The 21,286-nt window shown below is 57.9% G+C and overlaps 1 protein-coding gene across 2 annotated transcripts; it reads right to left on the bottom strand.

Moving 5' to 3' along the window:
- Positions 1–1,206: 1,206 nt before the first annotated feature.
- On the bottom strand, positions 1,207–20,033 carry LOC123355528 (digestive cysteine proteinase 1-like). 2 transcript variants are annotated; one of them, XM_044998099.1, is made up of 11 exons: positions 19,983–20,033; positions 18,052–18,111; positions 14,550–14,642; positions 13,235–13,407; positions 11,706–11,946; positions 10,199–10,391; positions 9,329–9,522; positions 7,117–7,208; positions 6,243–6,404; positions 3,991–4,180; positions 1,207–1,704 (listed from the first exon to the last, which is right to left on the bottom strand). In XM_044998099.1, the coding sequence occupies exons 1-11, from the start codon at positions 20,020–20,022 to the stop codon at positions 1,517–1,519; spliced, it is 1,626 nt and encodes a 541-aa protein (XP_044854034.1). In that variant the 5' UTR covers positions 20,023–20,033; the 3' UTR covers positions 1,207–1,516. The 2 variants fall into 2 exon arrangements, with proteins under 2 accessions (XP_044854034.1, XP_044854035.1); XM_044998100.1 differs by lacking the exon at positions 19,983–20,033 and adding an exon at positions 18,228–18,343.
- Positions 20,034–21,286: the final 1,253 nt, after the last annotated feature.

The following is a 21,286-nucleotide window of genomic DNA, read 5'->3' as shown; positions in this document are numbered from 1 at the left end:
TCAAGGCTCGCCGAGACTGCGTCTAGCTAGATCCAACTTCGCTCGGGTCTGACTACCTGGGCTTGCAGTCACACCTCGTATTGCAGCACGCCCTGGGCTGGGCTGCAACCCGCCCCAGCGAGAGGGGGCTGACCCTGCCGAGGGCTGCTCATTGCCCGCAGCTCCCATTTGGCTTCCCTGGGATTTTTCAGGGCACTCAGCATGAATGAGCAAGTTACTAGTGTGATGGGTTGGATCTCAGAAACACCCTTGGGAGCTGCCACCCGATGTGCCAAGACTGCTCCTGCTTTCCCTGCCAGCTCGGGGCCCCAGCACCCTGTCTTGCTGAGCCAGCCACGCCAGTCTGCTCCAGCACAGACCCAGGGGCTGAATTACTAGCCCCAAAGCTGCAGGTTTACCTGAAAGCAGCTCACAGAAGTGTTCCTGTCTTTAACACTCAGATGCCCAACTCCCAGTGGGGTCTAAACCCAAATAAATCCGTTTTACCCTGTATAAAGCTTATGCAGGGTAAACGCATAAATTGTTCACCCTCTATAACACTGCTAGAGAGAGATGCACGGTTGTTTGCTCCCCCAGGTATTAATACAGACTCTGAGTTAATTAATAAGTAAAAACTGATTTTATTGAATACCGAAAGTCGGATTTAAGTGGTTCCAAGTAGTAACAGACAGAACAAAGTAAGTCACCAAGCAAAATAAAATAAAATGCACAAATCTATGTCTAATCAAACTGAAGACAGATCTCACCCTCAGAGATGCCTCAGTAAGTTTTTTCTTCAGACTGGAAACCTTCCAGGCCTGGGCACAATTCTTTCCCCTGGTACAGCTCTTGTGCCAGCTCAGGTGGTAGCTGGGGGATTCCTCATGATGGCTCCTCCCCTTTGTTCTGTTCCACCCCTCTATATATCTCTTGCGTGGGGCGGGAATCCTTTGTCCCTCTCTGGGTTCCCACCCCCTCCTCCTCAATGGAAAGACACCAGGTTAAAGATGGTTTCCAGTTCAGGTGACATGATCACATGACATAAATTCACATGACAAGATTTCATTGCCCACTTGCCAGCACACACAAGACTTACCGGTAAAACACACCCATCTGCAGACAATGGCCCTGGTTAATGGGAGTCATCAAGATTCCAAACCACCATTAATGGCCCACACTTGGCATAGTTACAAGAGGCCCTCAGAGTTATAGTTCATATTTCTAGGTTCAGATACAAGAGTGGTACCTTTATACAAATAGGATGATCACACTCAGTAGATTATAAGCTTTGTAATGACACCTTACAAGAGACCTTCTGCATGAAGCATATTCTAGTTACATTATATGCCCTCATTAACATATTTTTATAAAATGATATAGACTGCAATGTCACACCTAGGCCCACGCAGCATCAGGCGCTAAAGCAGCCCAGCTCGGTCCCATCCAGAGCACAAGCAAGCACAGATAACACGCAGGCCCGGCAGACTGCTAAGGACCAGCAGCCTGAAGCCAGCTCGCTTCCCTCTGACCCAGGAGATCACGCCAGGACCGGGTACGTTGCCGCGGTCGCCACCCCGCAGTTGTTGTCCTGCGTGGACATGAGGATGTAGCCGTCGTTACCCCAGTAGGTGGACCAGGAGTTTTTGATGAGCCAATAGCCGTCCCCTTGCAGGACCCCGTAGCCCACGGCCAGCACCGCGTGGTTCAAGCTGCTGCTGGTATTCCCTACGGCCGAGAGGAAAGGAGATTAGCAAAGGGGTTTCTCATGCTGCTCTAACCCCACTGCAGTTAGCCTCCCCGCCCTGGCATCTGGGCTCTTGCATTCCCAGGAGGCCAAAAGACAAGTCTCATGCAGAGAAACAGCCTCAGCCACAGCAGCCCTGGAGTGATCGCGATCGAGGACTCCCCGTGGGAGCAGATCCATGGGTACTAAGGCCCGTAGAGACCATTGCACCCATCTAGTCTGACCTCCTGCCTAACCCAGCCCAGAGCACCCCACTGAATCGTTCCTGCATCAGCTGCCGTGGGTTGGGACTCTCCCGAGACATAGCTTCCTCCCCGGTGTGACTCAAATGCCCTCCCGCAGGCAGCTTGGAGAGTCGTACAGTCAGGTCTATTCTGCATGGGGCTATGCCAAGAGGGAGGGGCGGTATCAGCCGCCCGGCTAGCCTAGGTCTGCCCGGGAAGTTATTTGGGGCACCTAGGATGGACTGTGATCGCCACCTGGTGGCAGAGCCCGGGCAAAGCTCTTGCTGAGCTCTTAGCACAGGGGGCTGGCGCATTGCACTGGAAGACCCCCCCGAGCATTGCTCCACTTATCAGGGATTCTCCAAGCCTGAGAAGGCAACACCTGTCGTTGGGGGTTGGGGAAGTGCGAGATCGGGGGCAGAAAGGAGGCAGGAATCCTGGGGGGCCAGGCCAGGGAAGCAGGGGCCCACCGTGACCGAAAGCACCGCTGTATTCCCCGCCCCCGCCCCGACACACTGTTGTGATCGTCTTTATACCAAATATGCCTTGTGAGGTCTCATGTGAAAACTAACAGCTTGCTGACCAATAACATCACGGCGAAAAATATGCAGCAACATTCTATGTAAAGTTATGAATCCCCCCTGCAGGATGTGAGCGTACGTTCAGCCCCCCACAGCCCTGCCGAGGCAAGAGTTGTTAAGCATGTCAAGCCTAAACAAAGCAATGTGGGTTCACCTCCATTTACACGTAAGTAGTGAACAGGGTCCTGAGGCTGGAGACACAGCAAGGCTGCATTTCAGCCTGCACAGGGGAGAAGGGGCCACCTTCACCAGCAGATCCCATGTCACCTTCTTCACTGTGTGAATAAACGTGGCTTTGAGGGGGAAACCTCAAAAGAAGCCACTCCAGAGGGTGAGTGGATTGCAAAAACGAGGGGCGAAAACACCCCAGGGATCTCTCCCTCTCTCACACACATCTGAGACGACAAAGGAACCGACCCTTTGACTTTGGGGGAGCTCCTGACCTGAGAATTTGGTGAGCGTTGTCGCTAGGAACCCGTCGTGAGGATTTGACCTTGAACTGAGCCTCGCTGGTGAAGATGGAGCTACCAGAAAGTGCTTTAGCTTTATTTCTCTCTTAACCATGTCTGACTTTCATACCTTAGCCTTGCGCTCACTCAAAACCTCCCTCTTTGTAGTTAAATAAACGTGTTTTATTTTTAAACTAAATTAATCCAGGGCTGTGTTTAAACCAAACCGTTTGGTAACTCCGGTGAAAGTAGCAAATTGTTGAATATTGACCCCCTTGGGGACTGGTAATAGCTGACCCGTCCAGGAAAGGGCTGGGCAGCTCAGAACACACGTTTTGGGGAAAACCTGGGACTGGGAGTGTGTTGGGGTCACCCCGTGAGCAGTAACCCAGGCTGGTGGAAGCCAGAGCGCGGCTGGAGCGTTGCTGACAGGCTGCCGGGCTCGGAGTAGCTGGACCAGTGCTGCAGCCGTACACGGACACTCAATCTGTTTGTCAGCAGCCCTGGTTGGGAGCTACCACCCCAAAGCATTGTGAGGCGCCCACGGTTGCAGGGCAGGTGGTGACGCAACCCCTCACGGGGCTGGATCGCACCCCAGAATGGGATGCCCAGCCCCGTGAGGGGTTTCTAGGATCTCAGCCGGAGTCCCTGGAAGTGATCGGGGGCCAGCCCAGGTCTGTGCTGCTTGGGCGCTCTTCATCCTGGGGAATTTCCTGCCATGCACAGAGGTGGCTCCGTAGGAACCAGCACCCCCAGGCTGGCAGCCACGTACGGCCCCTGACGATTTTCCCAATGGCACCGGGAGAGGGAGGGGGTGCCCAAGTACAGAGAGCAACATGGTGCTGGAGCCAGCAGAGAAACCCTGGCCCATAGGGGTGCACGGCCACCCTGTCTCCTGAGCAATCTGGGATCCAGAAGCCCCTGGCAAAGGATCACCAGGACACAGCCTCCTCTGCTAGCCATGCAACCTCGTCCCACCGGGAGTGCCGCGCGGCTGGCAGGGCTGGACTCACCACACTGGGGTTCGTAGTAGATGCCGTTGGAGTAAAATACGAACGACTTGGCAGAGGCGTCGATGCTGACGGCCACGGGACCGTTCTTGAAGACGGCGGCTCTCAGGGCGACGATGTCACCGGCCGGGACATTGACGTAGCCCGTGATGTTGGCGAGGAGCTCAGACGAGTTGTAGTGGCAGTATCCGTTCTAGGAGGCAGGCGGGACATGGGAGTTTAACAGCGGTAGGGTTGGAGTGTCTCCGTCCAGCCAGAATGCTCACAGAGCAACCTCCAGCCACCCCCTCACTGCGGCCAAGCCTGGATGAGAGCCAGAGGATGCCAGCTGATCCGTGACACGCCACCAGCTCAGACCCAGCCAGCCAGCAACCTCAGCCCTCTCCTGCCTGCTCAGCCCAGGGAGAACCAGCAGCAGTTCTGGCAGCTGGGCCAGCCCATTAGTGGGACACTCCACAAGGGCTCTGGCATAGCTGGGACATGGGTGGTCTGGCCTAGCCGGTAGGACCAGGAGGAAGGCTTGGTGGGAGTCAGGGCTCAAGCCAGGGGTCAGAGCCAGAGGCAGAAAGCAGGAGTCAAGGCGAAGGTCAGAGCCAGAGGCAGGAGTGTAGGCGGGGATTGCAGGCGGAGATAAGGATCAGGAGCCAAGCCAGGAATTGGAGCCAAAGAGCAGAGCCAAGGCCCATGTAACCACACGCCTCCCGGGTGGGGTGTTCTGTCCCATGTAGTGGCACCGAGACCACTCAGAGAGAGAGAGAAAATGAATCTGCTCGACAGCCTTAGCTAACAGCCTCTTGGCTTTTAGCTCATGCACTAAGCTCCAGAGGCCCCAGGTTCGATCCCACCCGCCGATGACCAGGGTCCGTTGGCGTTACATCGAAATCAGGGACCAGAGCAGGGCCTGTGGTGGCAATAAGCCACGTGCTGCCAAGCCGCACGGGCAGCTTCCTGGAACGCCCTCCATGCTTAAATAGGGCACGTGGACCAATCAGAACTGACGGTGGGTGCTGCCATCGGGTCTGCGCGCACGGCACTTCCTGTGTGCTTGTTCTCCCAGGGTTTATTCACTGCAATGCTGCTGAGAGCCGCACCAGTTCCCTGGCACTCTGCAGAGCTGGGTTCTAGCCTTCCGGAGCCTTACAAGTCCCCTCTCATCATTTAACGGAAACCCCTCGGGGGCCAGGCGTTGCAGAGGGGCTGTGCCGAGGGTTACAGCACTAAATGGGAACCATGGAGAAGAAACACTCGTGGGACTCAGAGCTGAGTGGAGCAGGTAGGTTTGCTTGGATCTGAGATTTCTCTAACCGGGACGAGAATTCTGCAGCGAGGGGAGATTTCAGGATCTTCAGAAGCAATTGCCTGTCTATCCGTTCCTCAAAGGGTTTTATACCACTGCCCATCGCTGTGGTATCGGAGCACCTTCCATGTAAAATTGAAGCCCCCGCGCATTGAATAAAATTGGTTATAATGTCAAGGATCAGAGGTAGGAGAACATAGTTAGTAGGTTGCATCACGACGGACTGGGGTACCTGGAACGTTAGCAAGACTGGCCCTGCAGCCCCCCTCTCCTCCTGCAGCCCCAGCACTGGGTGGCCCATCCACTCCACAGATACCTTCAGAATTCAGACCGCCAGTTCTGGACCACATCCTGACCTCACTGAAATCAATGATAAATCTCCCGTTGGCTTCAGTGGTGCAGGATCCACAAGGAGCAGCAGGAAATTCAGCCACCAGGAGTCCGTTCTAGCTAGATGTTGACTGGCCTCATTGTCTGCTATCCCAGTGCCTAGCCTGGGCTCTGGTATCCGCCCAAAGGTGTGAACCTCTGCCTGACCCCGCTAACATCTCTAGGGTATGCTGGAGACTCATCTCATGCCAGGGCCCTGCACGGTGCATGGAGGGATGGATTTCGCCCCGTCTGGCCGCATCAGAGCACTAGAGGCTGGCGAATGGAAGCTCACAATATCCATTATCTGATGTCCGGGGAGGAGCCAGGACCATGCCTAAGACTCACCAGCTGCACAATAGACACGCTGCTCCCAGGATCCCATCCCAGGCCACTTCCATCTTTGCTGGGCCCTGCACCAAGCTCTCACATCAGCAGCCCCAGCCCTTCGCCAAGGGAGTCCGCAGTTCGGCTGCCGGCGGCACTTCCCCGGGGCTCTCTGCGTCGCACCCCCACGCGGCCCAAGCAGGTCGAACACGTTCTCTCCGCGGCTTCCCTAGCAGGTGCCTAGAAGAGCAGCCCAACTCACCTGGCCCCTGTACGGCCCGTAGGCCTCGGCGCTCGGGATGCCGCCGTGCTTCCCGACCCATTTAAAGGCCCGCCAAGGGAGGCCGCCGTCGCAGCCGTGGTTCCCGAAGCCCCAGGAGCAGTCGATCAGGGCTTGCTGAGACAGGGGGGTCAGCTCTCCGGTCTGGGGAGGAGAGGAGGGCAGGGTCGGGCACAGAGAACTCAAACGTTAACTTCACCGTCCCCTTTACGTAAAGGCTGACACATCACTCACATCACCCAGACCACGTCCAGGGAGATACTACATCCCCCCTTCCACGCTCTCCCTCCATCCCTGGGCTGGGTCACATGGACCGCGGGAGCCGTGTCTCAGGTGAGCAGCATCCGGCCAGCCAGAACTGCACGAGCTGGGGAGCACCTGGGGCAGGACGCCAGGCAGAGTTACAGCCGTGGGGCTGAGAGCAGGGACTCTCCAGTCAGTAACTGAGACTAATCTGCTCTGGAGGCTTTCGGCAAAGGGGAGGGAGGCCGCGTCTTGTGGTGAAGGCACTGGCTGGGCTCACGGGGGGTCTGGGTTTGATGCCTGGCTCGTTGCGTGGCCCTGGAAGTCACTTCATCTCTCTGTACTCCACTTCCCCACCTGTTCCAGGGGGACAGCGATACTAACCTTCTCCTACCCTCTGCCTTGTCTCTGCAGAGCGTAAGCTGTCTCTGACTATGTGTGCGTACAGCTCCCAGCACAACGGGGCCGTGATCTCAGCTGCGGCATCTCGGGGTTACCACAATACATCTGAGAGTTGAAAGACCCACAATGGGGGATGTCTCGGCTGCTCCACCCTGTGGTGTGATCCCTGCTCGTACAAGCTGCCGGTGCGACGAGGCAGCCGGGCTGTTACCTTGAGGAACAGGGCACCTTCTAATCCTCCCGCAGCCGCAAAGCTCCAGCAGGAGCCGCACAGGGCCTGGTCCTTCACTGGGGTCACTGCGCCTGGGGGAGAGAATAAGAAATGAGCCCCGTGCAGTAGAGAACTCAGATCTTCCACGTTTCAGCTCTCTGATCTCCCTGGCCCCTGAACACCTGGAGTTACCAGCCAGGTGGCCTCTTTACCACGAGATGGCCGTTCTTCACCCCCCTTTTCCCTCGTCCTTCTCCCCCAGCCCCCCAGGTGCCTCGATACCCTGAAGAAAGGCAGCATGAAGGGAAAACGGCAAACTTTTGGGCCATCTCGCGGGAGAGCAGAGGCCCACACACGCGACTCGGTGGGTCAAGAGCATGAAGGAGGAGTCCAGTTTCCAGCACGCTCCTGGTACCAAGCTATCACTCGTCCTGCTGGAGTCGGGGGTTATTCTAGTGGGAGGCCAAAGTCAGAGAGGAGTCTCAGCTGGCGTCGATTACACCTTCCGGCCCCCTCGGTGAGGGAGTGACGGCTCGGGATACATCAACGCTGGGGCTGGGGGGGGGTCATTTCCACCTCCAGGAGACACACCCTCGCTAGCTTGGATCCAGCTAACCTGCTAAACCAGCAGCGCCGGCGCGGGAGGACAAGCGGCAGGAGGTGCCAGCCACCCAAGAACGTACCTAGGGTCTCAGACGGGATCCGACCGGGGTGGCTAGTGCCTTCTGCCGCGACACTGCTAGCTATGCTTTGCCAGCACGGGGTTATGTCTACACCCCAGCTGGTGGGGAGCCATACCCCTACCCGCCCCCCCCCCACACCCATGTACACCCTGCCAGTCAGACACTGACCCACGTGCTGTGGCATCCAACAGCCTATGCTGGTAACCTACATGCCAAGCGGCTGGCAGGGAGGGGGGCACAGCAGGAAAGGCAGCTAGCAGGAGGGTGTGAATTAAAGCAACCCGCCCCAGGGGCTTCCTCTCCAAATTCAGGCCGTCTCTCCCCGGCCCAGCCAGCGCTGGTTAGCCTGACGCCGTCATGGGAATGGACTGAAAGGGCCCCCCAGCCTGTCTCTGCTCCCCACCGCGCTGACCTGGGAATTCGCCCTCCTATTTCTCAGCCAAGTTACAGGAGAACAACTTGTTCCAGGAGGAGCCCTGCACCAGGGTCGCCATCTCCAGAGCAGCCCCCAGCTGGGATGGCCCTGCGGGCACCCTGCCCTCAGCTCCTCTCTGCATCAACTGGCTCCCGGAGCCGAGCGCTGAGCACTGGCTCCCCCCTTCGTGGGCTCTGATTTACTGCCCTCAGGAGCCCTACAAGCCCCCACCCCTCTTCTCCCCCGTCCTCCTCTCTGGGGCTGGGCTGGTTCAAGCCAGTTGCAGCCTACAGCAGCGTCTCCTAGCTGGGCCCCTCTTCGCTTAGCCTGGGGGTTCTCAACCTGGGGGTCGTGACCTCTCAGGGGGTCGTGAGGTTATTTAGTGGAGGGTCACGAGCTGTCAGCCTCCCCACCCCCGAACCCTGCTTTGCAGCCAGCATTTATAATGGGGTTAAATATATAAAAAGTGTTTTTCATTTCCAAGGGGGGGTGGCACTCGGAGGCTTGCTGTGTGGGAGGGGTCACCAGTACCAAAGTTTGAGAGCCACTGGCTTAGCCCTCCGCCTCCCTGGGCGGGGAGAGGTCAGCAAGCAGGCAGGCAGCCCTGCTTCCCCAAGCTGGTGTCTCTCCCGCTGGGAGACAGAGGAGGCAGCAGATATCCTGCCTTCCTTCCCCAGGCTCATCCGGCTGTGAGAGGGAAGCCCTGCCCATGTCCCTCCTTCCCTCCAAGGCTCCGGGTCCTGGGCCCGTAAGGAGACAGACTATCCCCTGGGACCATCTTCCTCTCCTCCAGCACCTGCCTCGGCCTTTCCCTAGGGCTTCATCCACCCAAGGGGTCCCACAAACCCTAGAGGGACACGCCCCAGAACAGGGCCCGACTGACCCCTAGCCCTTTAAAGGGGACAGTCCCCCTCTCCCATTCAGGCCCCAGCTAACAGGATGGCAGCTGAAAGGTGGGTATGAAGCAGGGAACCGCCCCAGGCTCTGGCAGGCCTACGGGCTGCATTTCAGCATTGCCTGGGGACTGCGGGAGAACAAGGACTTTGCAGCCAGCCGGGGAGTGAAGCAGCCCCGGGGATGTGTGCACAATGCTGAGGCAGGTGGCCTTCCTCACCGTTCAGCCTCCAGTCCAGGTTCTCGGGCAGGATGATGCCAGCGTACGGTGCCAGTGGGAACGGCTGCCCGTTGTGGGGAGTTTGGTCCTGCAGCCGCCCCCGCAGCACGGCCATCTCCTCCGGGGTGCGGTCGGCCAGGTGGTTCAGCGCCAGCTTGTAGGGCAGGTTGGCCCGATTCTTGGAGTGGACGTACCTGGGAGGGGACGGATGATGTGAAGAGAGGGAGCCGGGCAACTCTGGCTGGTGGGCAGCCCTGGTCGAGCCGGGCAAGCCCTGCAGCAGCCCCTCACACACATGCACTCAAATAACCGCAGTTTGGTGTTAGGTCGAGTGACAGCCGGAGCACAGAGCAGTCATCTCCCAGGACATGCATCTCCTCCCCGCTCCCTACGAAGCCAACAGCTGGTTGATGGCTGGAGACTCAGGGCCTGATTCGCATTTCCGCCCCATTTACACTGCCAGAAGGGTGAACGGGGGGAGCCTCCATTCTAGTTAGGAGGGGGAGCACGGGGGGCCCAGCTGTCTCTGGCCTTCTCAGTTCTCTGTGAGTTCTCAGAAGAAGCGACGCAGGGCAGAGGGGTGGAGTCCCGGAGAGTCGTCTTCTAACCCATCAAGGGCCGGGAGCAAGACGAGGTTTCACGCGCTGGCATCGGCCCAACACTGACATTATGGGAAGGGGCCAGGATCAAATTCATCCCGTGTCGCTCAGGGCTGGCCTGACTCTTTGGCACATCCAGGCCGGGTCAGAGGAACGAGGCTAATCCGGGATGACGCATTCCCCACCCCCACCATTCCCCGCCCCCTCCCTGAAAACCAGCCCAGCAGTCCAGGAGCCCGACCGCCTCGCCCCGACATCCGAACTCCCGCACCTCATGTTGTGAATGAAGGTTTGTGCCCTGCGCTCCAGCTCCTTCTCGCTGCCGTACTCCTTCCTGTACTCCCGCCGGTAGTGATGGAACAGCTGACGGCCTCGATCCGCCTGCCTGCCCACGAAATCCCACATGGGGTTGGCGAGGATACGATGCTCCACTCCGTCTCCCGGAGGAAACTCGCACTCCATGCCTAGGACAGAGCCGAAGGTTACGGCACATGCCAGAAAGCCATTGCTCACAGACACCCACTAGCAATCCCCAGTCTCTGTACCACCCCCTGCTTGCAATATCTCAGATCCCACAACCCAGCTGCGTCTTCACCAGGCCCCATAGCTTCATGCCACACCCCAGGATCCATCCCCAAGAAACACGGCTCCCCCAACGCCATGCACTGGTGTCTGATGAAGGCGAGGACCCTACCCTGCTAGCACACTTTGGAAGGGAATGAAGGCTCCCAAGCACATGGGTGAGGGAGCCCTGCCCCGTTTCCTGCTGTAGTTTTTGCTAGCCAGGCTGTATCCCCTGGGACTGGCACAGCACGGGCCTGCCCACCAGAGCCTTCGTGGCAGGGCTAGGACATTGGCAGCTGGGCGAAACACGTGCCTGTCAGAGCTGGGAATGAGAGTAGCGGCATATTTGAGCCAGCGGCTGCTTTACAGGTGCAGCTCCGGGCCAAGAATGCATGGAGCGCCGCACGTCAGCCTGAAACAAACCCTTCGTTCCCTGCCCAGAACGAGCGCCACCAGAGAAGCGCCGCAGCGTGCCAGCTTTGGGCCGTGAGGACCGGTTCAGCCAACGCATCTGCAGGGGGTCAACAAGGCACCGGGCCCCCTCTGTACCAGGGCTCCTGGACATGCCAGTGTGAAGATTACTGCTCGTGGGTGTGAATCCGGATCCCCCTGCCTTTATCTGAGCACTGCCTGGGCCACATTCCTGCTTAACAGGAAACCTCCATCCGCTCTTGCCCCAACACCCAGGGCCAGACCGGCACAAATCCAGAGTGACACCATCGTTCTAGTGGGACTCATCTGATCTCTGGGGTAAATGGACACAGCCCCGGACCAGGGGCCCTCCCTGCTCCCACCCAGCTGGCAGGGCATAGCTGCATGGGGAAGTGTTGGGCTGAATGGCTCCTCTGGGGGGCTGGATCTGCTGGGGCACATGCCGTGAAAGGATTAACCAGCCGTATGTTTCCACGTCTCGGATCAATGCAAACACGCGGAGATTTAGCAGCAGCCAGCAGGATCGCGTGGATACTTGGCCACTCCTGACGGACTCACTGCACTGCGATGGTTTCCCTTGGCCTGCAGGAGTGACGCGAGTGGGCTCTCGTTCCCACCTCAGCTCCTGCCCATGTTTTGTGGCTTCGTCTGGCAGCCTCCTGGCTCGGAGATCCCAGCACTGGGTCCCCACCGGACTCGGGTCACGTACCTCCCTGCTCAGGCTCAGGAGCTCCAGGGACAGCTAAGCATTTCCCCAGCACGGAGGGGGAACTGCCACTCACCGCTTGGGAGGTCCAAGACCCCGGCCGGGTAGCTGTGGGTGAAGTTGCTGTAGTCGATCTCGTACTTGTCGTAGTGGGAGCCCAGCAGGCTGTTGAAGCCCCGCATCTCGTAGTGGACGGGCACGGGGCCGTCGGCGGAGCTGGCCACCCACAGGGTGTAAACGTTCTTCTTCTGGCCCCAGTAGGACACGTTCTGCCACACGGTGCAGAGCTGCCCTTTGTAGGACTCCTCCCGCACGGGCTGGGGAGGCACCAAGGGGAGGTGACATTAGAGTCGCGTTTCTCAAACTGGGGGTCCTGACCCCAAAGAGGGTCACAAGGCTATTGTAGGGGGGGGTCGCGAGATCACACAAAATACTGCGATCGCCTTTAGATCCTTTGCTAGGGTTCCCACGTTTCAAGTTCCCAGCTAGAGGACACTGCTGGGGAGAGGGAGAGCTGGTGGGGGAGGGTGGGTACCGCAGCTGCAGCTCTCCAGCCGCCCAGCTCTGAAGGCAGCGCAAACCAAAGCTCACATTTGTTCCTATTTCAGAAATGAAAACTGAATGTGCAGGACGATTTCAGGACCTGCCTCAGTTTCCCGGAGCCGCAAGTGAAAAAACGGTGTGCTTCCAAACAGCAGCACCTCTTGCAGTAAATGTCCAGATACTTGTTTGTATATAGCTGTGTATAAAGCCACAATCCTTGGACAATGTTATGATAACTGCCCCCAGTCACTGGAAAAGGCTCCCAGCTCCCCAAGCTGTAGCCTGTTTATTTTCTTTCAGAAAACGCATTTCTTAAATGTCCCCGTATTTATTCCCCAAAACTCCAGCTTTATGCTTTTTGAAAGGCTTCAGTGCTGGGCGCCTGACGTACTGAACTCTGGCTGCAACCGGGCACGGTGCACGGCTCTGCCAATGCACCTCCCGACCTGCAGCAGTTCTAGCCCTGGCGCCAACAGGGAGCTGCCAGCCCTGCCCATTTGTGGGAGGGACGTTGCAAATGCACTGCCCGCTGTGCCCTCGGCTTCCAGGCCAGGCGGAACCGACCCTCCAGAGAGTGGCTAGCGTGGGTGGAATTTTATTTCACCAGCCGCTGCGGCGCTTGGGGGACTGCGGTTCAGTCTCTCCCCCCTGCCCGCGGTTCGGGGCCATGCATTCCCTAAAGGAGCGGCAGCAGCAACTGAGAAGCTGCTTTCCACCCAGGTGCGCTAGGGGAATGCCAGGCGTCAGCCCCTCCACGCCTCTCCCTCCAGGCAGGACCACGGCAAAGGATACTGGGAGCGCTGGAGTGACCAGATCCAGGCTTGTCCCCTGCCCCAGGAAATGGACACAGGAGAGGAGCGCATATGGGGGGTGGCTGGGCTCCTCGTTCAGACTTACCCGGGTCTAGCGGGCTGTGGGGAGACTCCATTTCCTACAAGATGCCTTGGCAGGGTAGGGAGTGCCCAGCTAAACCAGCAAGCCACCCAGGCCAAAGGCATCCGTTCGCTGTGAACCAAAGACCTGACCTCCTGGCGTTTCCTCCTGCCTTTCGCCAGGCCTCACCTTGAAGGCGTCCAGCCTGGGGAAGATGCTCTGTGGATAGACGCGCTTCCCAGGGCGGCCGCTGATCCGGAAGCACTTCCGGACATTCAGCTCCAGCTCCGTGGTCTCTGGGGTGATCTTGTAGAGGGCACCAAACGGCCGCTCTGCCCCGTACTGGAAGGTGACCACTTGCCCTAGGAGGCAGGGAAGAGATGCGGGAAGGGCAAGACATTTCGTGGGCCCAGCCTCAGGCGAGGGAAGGGGAGAAACCGCCGGGGTCTCAGCCGCTCCCTGGGCAGGCTGAGAAGGGGGAACGGGACCGAAGGTCTAACTCTCAAGCGGAGAAGCGTCACTGTCCGTAGCTTTTCAGACCCACCTGGGGCAGATCCCAGGGAGGTGGGAGAGCAGCCCTCGGAGCTGGTGTGACACTGAACTCCCTGCAGCCAGTCCGTAGCCGGCACCCGGCCACGTCAGGCCAAACAGCCGAGGGAACGCGATGGCCTAGCGAGGGCTGAGCACCAGGCCATGGAGAGCTGGGTGTTTCCCTGCCAGGGAGCGGACCTAGCGCCTCCCCCCGGCTACCCCTGCTCTGCAGCAAGACGGGAGAGTTAGGAGGGGCGATGACTGACTGGGAGCAGCAGAAGTGCTCTAAAAGTGTGGGGGGGGCATAGGCGTCTGAACCATGGCCCTGACCCCCCACCACCCTCCAAGGCCCCACCCCCGCACCGCCCATTCTCCTTCTGAGGCCCCATTCCTGTACCACCTCTTCCCCCCCCACCTCCCCCTTATGGCCAGTAAAAAGGGGGAGGGGCATGGCCCCGTGCTCCCCCCCCCCCGGTCTGGTGCCCCTGCGACTGACCCACATGGAGCAACTTACAGCCCTGTAGCACCTAGCGTGCCTTGCACCCGCTCCAGCTCACGCCCATTTGCAGAGGTGGAGCATGCACCCCCCCCTTGCACTCGGCCCTCTGCATGGGGGGGGACTCCTGCTCACCCCCCGAGGGGGCCAGGAGACAGAGGAGCCAAGGGAACACCAAGCAGGGCCCCTCTCCGCTAGCCCATTCCTTCCCCCACTGCTCCGAGGCTCCTCCGACCCAAAGCGCAGCGAAGTAAACGGACGGGCTCCCGCTGGGCTCCGGATCAGGCCCCAAGTCCAGCAAGTTGCTCCCCTTGTTCGTGGATTGGGATGCAGGGGCACCTCAGGCTGGGGGCGGGGGGGTTCCTGGGGCTCATTTGCAGCATTCAATACGTCACCTATGAATTTGGCCCCAATGGTGGGACCTGGCCCTGCCACCTGGTGAGGAGCAGAGAGACACCAGGTGCCCAGCACGCCTACCGTGGTAGTACTGGATCCGGCTCTTCCCTCCTGTCAGGTTGTACCAGGCTTCAAAGGGCTCCTGGATTTCAGCGAACGGCATGTCGATAACCCCTGCAGGCCGCCAGAACAGGAGCTGGGTTAGCCCGAGTCTGGACGAGGCCCAGTCTCTAGTGTGGACTCATCGTACAGATACAGGATGGGCTCAGACGTGCCCGATTCAAGCCATATGCGGTGCCGGGCTCTGGGCACACCCAGGGTACCGGGGCCAGCTCCCCGTAATGGAAGTTAACCCAGGTCAGAATTCCCATTCTGCGCCATTTCACACCCAGAGGAGTCCGGCCTGCGTCAGCGAGAGCTCCCAGAGACGCAGATTTGTGCGCCCAGCTGCTCCCTGTGCCCTGAGCTACGGCTCGAGACCCAGACAGCTCCGTGCGTCCCCCTCGGAAAATGCTTTGTAACACCACAGCGAAAGCAGCCACCGAGCAGCCTGGCCTAACGGAGAGGAAATTAGGCGAAGCCACTTCACTCTCCGCGGCACTGCCGCTCCCTCCCATCCCAGAGCCTCTGGCCAGGAAGATCCTTGGTGGAGATTCCCTCCTTGAGCTCTCCAGAGGCCGGGTTGTGTCAGTGACCCTGTTCGGACTCTGGCCAATTTTTGCCTGCATCACAGAGAACGGACAAGGGGGAAGTTTTACTCAGGCCAGCTACAATGTTAATTTAATGAGTGATCCAGAGCCAGAGTGGTGCAAAGGGACCCGAAAGCTGCCCCCCAAGGAGGAGCTGAGGATTCCCTGGGTGAGGGGGAACCCTGGCCTGGCAGCCCCTCCTGGCTGACCCGCCCCCCATTCAGGCACAGGGCTGGTTGGGCGCAGGGCGAGAATGGGGGTAGAGCATGCCGCACTCGCTGATTTCTGGTGGATGGGAGACAGCTCTAGCTGATGAAAGTCACAGCAGCCACAGGGCTGCTCTAACTTGCACGGGGGGCTAATTCATCCCCCAGCTGGCTTAGAGGACGTGTACACACGCCAGCTTCGATCGGGTGTGTGGTCAGCAGGATCCTAGGTACGCGAGGCAGCTCGCCCGAGCCACCGTCCACGTCGCTATGGCTACACGGCTATTTTTAGGGTGCTACCTCGCCCACAGCTAGCAGGTGTACATCTGCCTGAGCTGGGAACGACACCTTCTGCTGCAGCGCAGCGTGCTCCTAGAGACGCCCTGGCCAGCTCCCCGGCCCCTCAGCCGTGCTTAGCGGGAGCTGCGCACTCAGTCCCGGGGGATAGGCCGGGACGGTGAAAGGGGAACGAATGCAGGAGGGGAGGCCGTCGCTGCAGCTACGTTTGTCTAGCCGGTTTGCCGCGGTCTGGGCTAAGGTCGAGATAAAGCCCCTTTTCTGGCTCTTTTGGAACAAGGAGCCAGCAAGCAGGGCCCAGCTGTGCCTCGGACTGTGCAAACCACACAACCAGCCTCTGGTCTCCTAGAGGCTCCAGCGGCTTACGGGGCTGCTTTTCCGAATCTCTCCCCCCTGTTCCTTCCCATTCTCTGCACTGATTGTACTTTTGCTCTTAACACGACACCGGGCGTGTGGCCTCGCGCCTGGTGTGGCAAGGCACCTTCTCAGTCTCCCCAGCCTCTGCTGCTTTTAGCCCTGGTGAGACAGGCTTGGGTAATATGGTCCCCCTCGGGACACCGGGGAAGTCTGCTCCCCGCATCTCCACCAGTCCTGTTTAGAGTCTTTTTACTCCCTTGTGGGAGAGAGCACTGCCTCTCCTCCTGGTGAGGCTCGCTGTCTTACTGCTCCAACACTCCTGGCAGCAGGGCTCCTTCTCTCTCTCTCTGCTCCCCCCCCCCCTCCTTCCTCCCAGGGAGGGGTTTAAAAAGGTCTCAGGCAGCCCTAAGTTGGAATCAGCTGATCCTAATTAACCTCAGGTAGCTCCCCCTCAGCTGATTCTAAGTGCTACCTGGGTAACCCTTTCTCAGATGAACCTGATCGACCTGTAGTTACCTCCCAGTTGATAGGGAGGAGGGGCCTTTTAACCCTCTGGGACTGATTCCTACCCCTCCCTTGCAGCTGTTTGTCCTGAGTTTATCACACTGGGCAATACCCCCTGGAGTGCCAGTCTCACCCAGGAGCCTAGACCGGGCGTACTGAACAGCGCCGGGTACGTTCCCATTCCCGGGAAGTGTTTTAAATGAACTTCCCAGTAATTGCCTCCCTCTAACGGGGAGGCAGCATGGCCTAATGGCTTAAGCACGGGAGTGGGACTCAGGAGACCTGGCTTCTATTCCCGGCTGTGCCACTGGCCTGATGGGTGACCTTGGGCAAATCATGCCCCCTCTGTGCCTCAGTTTCCCCATCTGTCAGATGGGGATAATGATCCTGATTCTCCTTTGTAAAGCACTTTGAGGTCTGATGATGGGTGTGAGGAGCTAGCTAGACAGGCCAGTCCTGCCATCACCTGTAGCTAGGGTGACCAGACAGCAAGTGTGAAAAATCAGGACGGGGGTGTGGGGTAATAGGCGCCTATATAAGACAAAGCCCCAAATATCGGGACATCTGGTCACCCTACCTGTAGCTATCGCTTAGGCTGATGGTCACGTGGGGGTGACAGACTCATTAAGACAGTCCCTGCCCTGCGGTGGAGGAGTTGGGGACTCAGAGCCGGCAGAGGGTTGGTTTGTTAACTTGCTGACTAGGGATGAGGTTCTCCTGCGTCCTTTCCCTTCCCATATGCTGTCTGTCTTTGTCTGAGAATGGTGGGAAAGGATCTGATTCTATCTAGATATTGACATGGCCCCTGTCCCGTAGAATCTCAACTAAAAACAGCAATGGATTCATCCTCACAACCCCCCTGGAAAGTACCATCATCCCTGTTTCACAGATTGGGAAACTGAGGCACAGAGCGACACAGCGACTTGCCCAAGGTCACACAGGAAGAGCCACGATTGAACCCATGACTCCCGAGTCCCGGCCCAGGGCATTAAGCACAAGACCCGTCCTCCCACTATGGCTGAAGAAGAGTTTCAGTGCTAAGAGGTGACCCGCTGGTCTCTGTTAAGTACGACAGTGATGGTCGAAAACATTCCCTTTGGCCAGGGAGTGCTGACGGATCTGGGGGGAGGGGAGATTGCTGGAGGACACTAGCTGTGTTTATAAGGGGTGTTTTCAATCTCTCTGGGTAACATTAAGGCCTGTTGGGCTCCAAGCCGTGGGGCCCGAACATTTCTGGTGCTATACAAACCATCACCTCTGGGGCTTAATTTCCCCATCTGCTAAGTGGGGACAAGCCTGGCTCCCTACTTACCAGAGCAGCTGAGCAGTTTAATTCAGCAAGTGCAGCACCTTACAGTCCCTGGATCAGAGATGCCAGATTAGGGCTCGGGATTATCCTGAGTGTTTCCTACCAGAGGCCAGGGCAGCGCTGTCGAGGCGTCACCATGAGGTGCACACACCACAGCCGTCTGCCGGAGGGAGAGCAGGCTGCGATACAGACCCCAACCACAGAGTACCCGGCCCGCTCACCTGAGACGTGGTAGACGTTGCCAAAATCAGGGACTGCCCATCCGGCTGTACACCCGGCTCCTGTAAAACAACGCTCAGCTGATTTCTCGGCATCAGACATTTCCCTCCCCAAACCCAGCCAAAGAGGCTAGGAGACAGGGAACCTTTCCAGACTAGAGCGCATTGCAATCAGCTACCTAGAGTGCAGCGAGGCTCTTAAGGAAGAGCAGGTTTTTAATCACATAATCCTACGGAAATCCCACTGAGGTTACTCGGGTGCTTAATGTCAGGCATGTGCTTAAACGCATGGGCCCTACCAGGAATGAGGAAGAGGAGTTGTGCCAACCCAAGATGGGTTGGGTTACACTCAGAGCCCTTTGTTATCAGCATTTGCGGATTTTCCTAAAACTCCCATGGTTTTGAAAAAAGCCACAATTCGGGTTCTACTGATTTTCGCCCAAATTTTGGCTTTTTGGGGACCAGGGAATTTTTTGCTGAGGAAGTAGCTGGGGCCACGCTGAAGGGCCGACAGAGTCAGGAGAGGACGCATCCCCTGCTGGCGCCTTCAGCGCAGCCCCTCACCACAGAGCCCTGTCTGCTTCCCCTGTCAGGACCCTTCAACGCAGCCCCCCCATCCCCTTCCTCTGCACATGGGGGAGCGAGACAGGCTGGCAGCTGTCCAACTGCTACATCATGAGTAACTCCCACCCCAGCTCCCACCCCCGTCAGTACCGAGCATCCCCGCCCCCCACCTCCTGACTGCCCTTTTCAATTTTTCACCAGTTTTCACCCATTATTTAAATTTAGGAATAAACACTCCCAGGCGATTTCAAACCAAATATACCCAGAAAACGAGGGGCTTAGGGATACCCCCCTGTGACGAAGTGGGAATGTTCTTAATGTTTCCTCTGAATACTATGTGGGTGCCTCAGTTTCCCCTATGCATGTCTTAAGTCTCTAGGGGGTGAGAGTGTTGCAGAGCAAAGGGCCAGTGCACATAAATGGCCGACACTCTGTCTCCTGGCAACTAATGGCCGGGGCCCTTCCCCCAGCAAGGAGATAGCTAAAGGTGTCGGAGAACAAAGGAATCAGGTGACCTCCTGGCCCGGGAAAGGAACAAAGCCCAGAGGAGGAGGGGCTGGAGGGGGTTTCAGTCTGGAGCTGGCTGGGGACGAGGAGTGAAGTGCAGACGTGGGTGTCTGGCTCGCTGCCCCCCAGGATGGACCTGGCTGAGGGGTCCTGTTCTCTGTACCTACAAGCTCTGTTTTAGACCATGTTCCTGTCATCTAATAAACCTCTGTTTTACTGGCTGGCTAAGAGTCATGTCTGACAGTGAAGTGGGGGTGCAGGACCCTGTGGCTCCCCCAGGACCCCACCTGGGCGGACTCGCTGTGGGAAGCGCACTGAGGGGCAGAGGATGCTGAATGCTCCGAGGTCAGACCCAGGAAGGTGGAAGCCATGTGAGCTTCTTGCCCTGCAGACAGTCTGCTCCAAGGGAGAGGAGGCTCCCCAAAGTCCTGACTGGCTTTGTGGGGAGCAGGTCCAGAGCATTGCCCGGGGATTCCGTGACACCTCCATAAACCCATCTCAGCTCCTGGGCTAGCATCACACCATTGTGGGTGCAGCAACACAGATCTGGCACGGGTAGCGCTCTGCAGTGCGGACGCTCCGTGCGGGCGAGGCTAGTCCAGAATAACTCTGCAATAACAAGAGGGGTGATCTTAACTGGGGCTAAAAGAGCAGTGCGGACACAGCCGCTCGGGTTTTAACTCGAGTTCAAGTCCAGGTTGACCTAGCGGCTTTCACTGGAGCTGCTAACCCGAGCGGCTGCTATTTTAACCCGACTTAGCGCAGCCCCGTTAAGAACACGCCTTTCGTTTTGCAGTGAAGACCGGCTCTGAGGTGCTCTGGGGATGGCAGGTGTGTGCGTGCACGTGTGTGCGAATACTCACCGCTCAAAAGGCAAAAGGCAGGCAACAGAAGAGAGGCCATTTTCTTCCAGAAGAGAGTTTCCATCGGGTCTGGGAGTGGGAAAAAGGGCCAGGAATTAATCCCATGAATCATCTCTCTGGGGAAGCGCATCTGGTCCCTGCATTTCCATCGGCATCTGGCCACAGGATCTGCTGCATCTTCTCTAGCCGGAATCAGGGCCAGGTATTCTACGCCTAGGACCCTTTGTAAAGCATTTTCTAAGCCAGGAAGGGAACACAGCTCAGCGGACTTGCCTGACAGAGCAAGGAGCGGTTGCATTTCCATCCCAGCATGCTTTGCAGGCCACTTGTGCATGGTTATGCCCTCACGGATGAAATGCAGCCACCTCTGGGGCGGGGCATGCCGGTTGCTTGACAGCTTATAGCAACATGGATGGCAGTTTCAGGGCAGAACCAGAGGAAGGATCCTATGTGGAGCTGACATTGCCAGCGGATTTAGGGAGGCGGAAGGGAATTAACCACATTGGGATGTAACTGGGACTCTAGGGACATCCTGACTCCTTGGGAAAGAGCCACCGGGGTATGACAGCCACAAGGGGGCAGTGTCCTCATCGAACCAGCCAAGTACCACCCATAAGGGGAGAGCACCCCCTACTGAGCCCCCTGCCCTGCTCGCTTCAGCACAGCGCCCCCTAGCGCCATGCTGGGGCATTGGGGCCACTCTGCCTGCAAGGGGAGGACCCCATCCCGAGCTCCTGTCCCCACTCCCCTCCCCCTAGTGCCACATTGGGACAAACACAGACTGTGAGTGGAAATCGCGCCCCCCCTGAGCCCCCATCCCACTCTCTGCCCCCTAAGGCCCGGAAGAGCCTGATGGCCGCGGGAATGTCTCATTTGGGGTGACTCGCGCTTTATTCTGTCACAGACAAGCCACAGAAACCCAGCGCTTCACTTGAGTATGGCATTCGTAAATAATGCAGTAATGAGTCATTTACATTTTTATCTCATTCAATCATATGGTTTGATGAAATGTCCAGAAATGTTCTCTTACGCGGCTGCATTTGTAAATCGTTTGGGCCTGTGACTAAGGAACTGGGAGCCACGAATAAGGAGCTGGTACCACGAAAAAAGAGCTGGTACCACGGATAAGGAACAAGGAACCGTCTTCAGCTCCTTTTGCACCCATAACCAGATTGTTTATCTGGGTCTCTTCTCTGTCTCTATTTCCGTCCACACCCAGATTACAGCCAGTGAGCCAATATCTGGTGTAATCACACCATTCTGAGCACATCATTTCAGGGCAATGGGGAACTAGCCAGCAAGGC

Source organism: Mauremys mutica, chromosome 23 (genome assembly GCF_020497125.1).
Source record: "Mauremys mutica isolate MM-2020 ecotype Southern chromosome 23, ASM2049712v1, whole genome shotgun sequence".
Taxonomy (NCBI): Eukaryota; Metazoa; Chordata; order Testudines; family Geoemydidae; genus Mauremys; species Mauremys mutica.
Note: the sequence above shows the minus strand (reverse complement) of the source record. Positions and strands in the feature narration are given on the sequence as shown.

Bases quoted from the DNA above. Each gene is read 5' to 3' on its own strand.
- LOC123355528 (XM_044998099.1), bottom strand. From the start codon at position 20,022: ATGGCCTCTCTTCTGTTGCCTGCCTTTTGCCTTTTGAGCG. The intron at 6,405-7,116 runs GTAACAGCCCGG...TCTCCTCCCCAG, and splicing joins AAGGTGCCCTGTTCCTCAAG to ACCGGAGAGCTGACCCCCCT. The intron at 1,705-3,990 runs GTGAGTCCAGCC...TCTCGGCCGTAG, and splicing joins CTACTACGAACCCCAGTGTG to GGAATACCAGCAGCAGCTTG.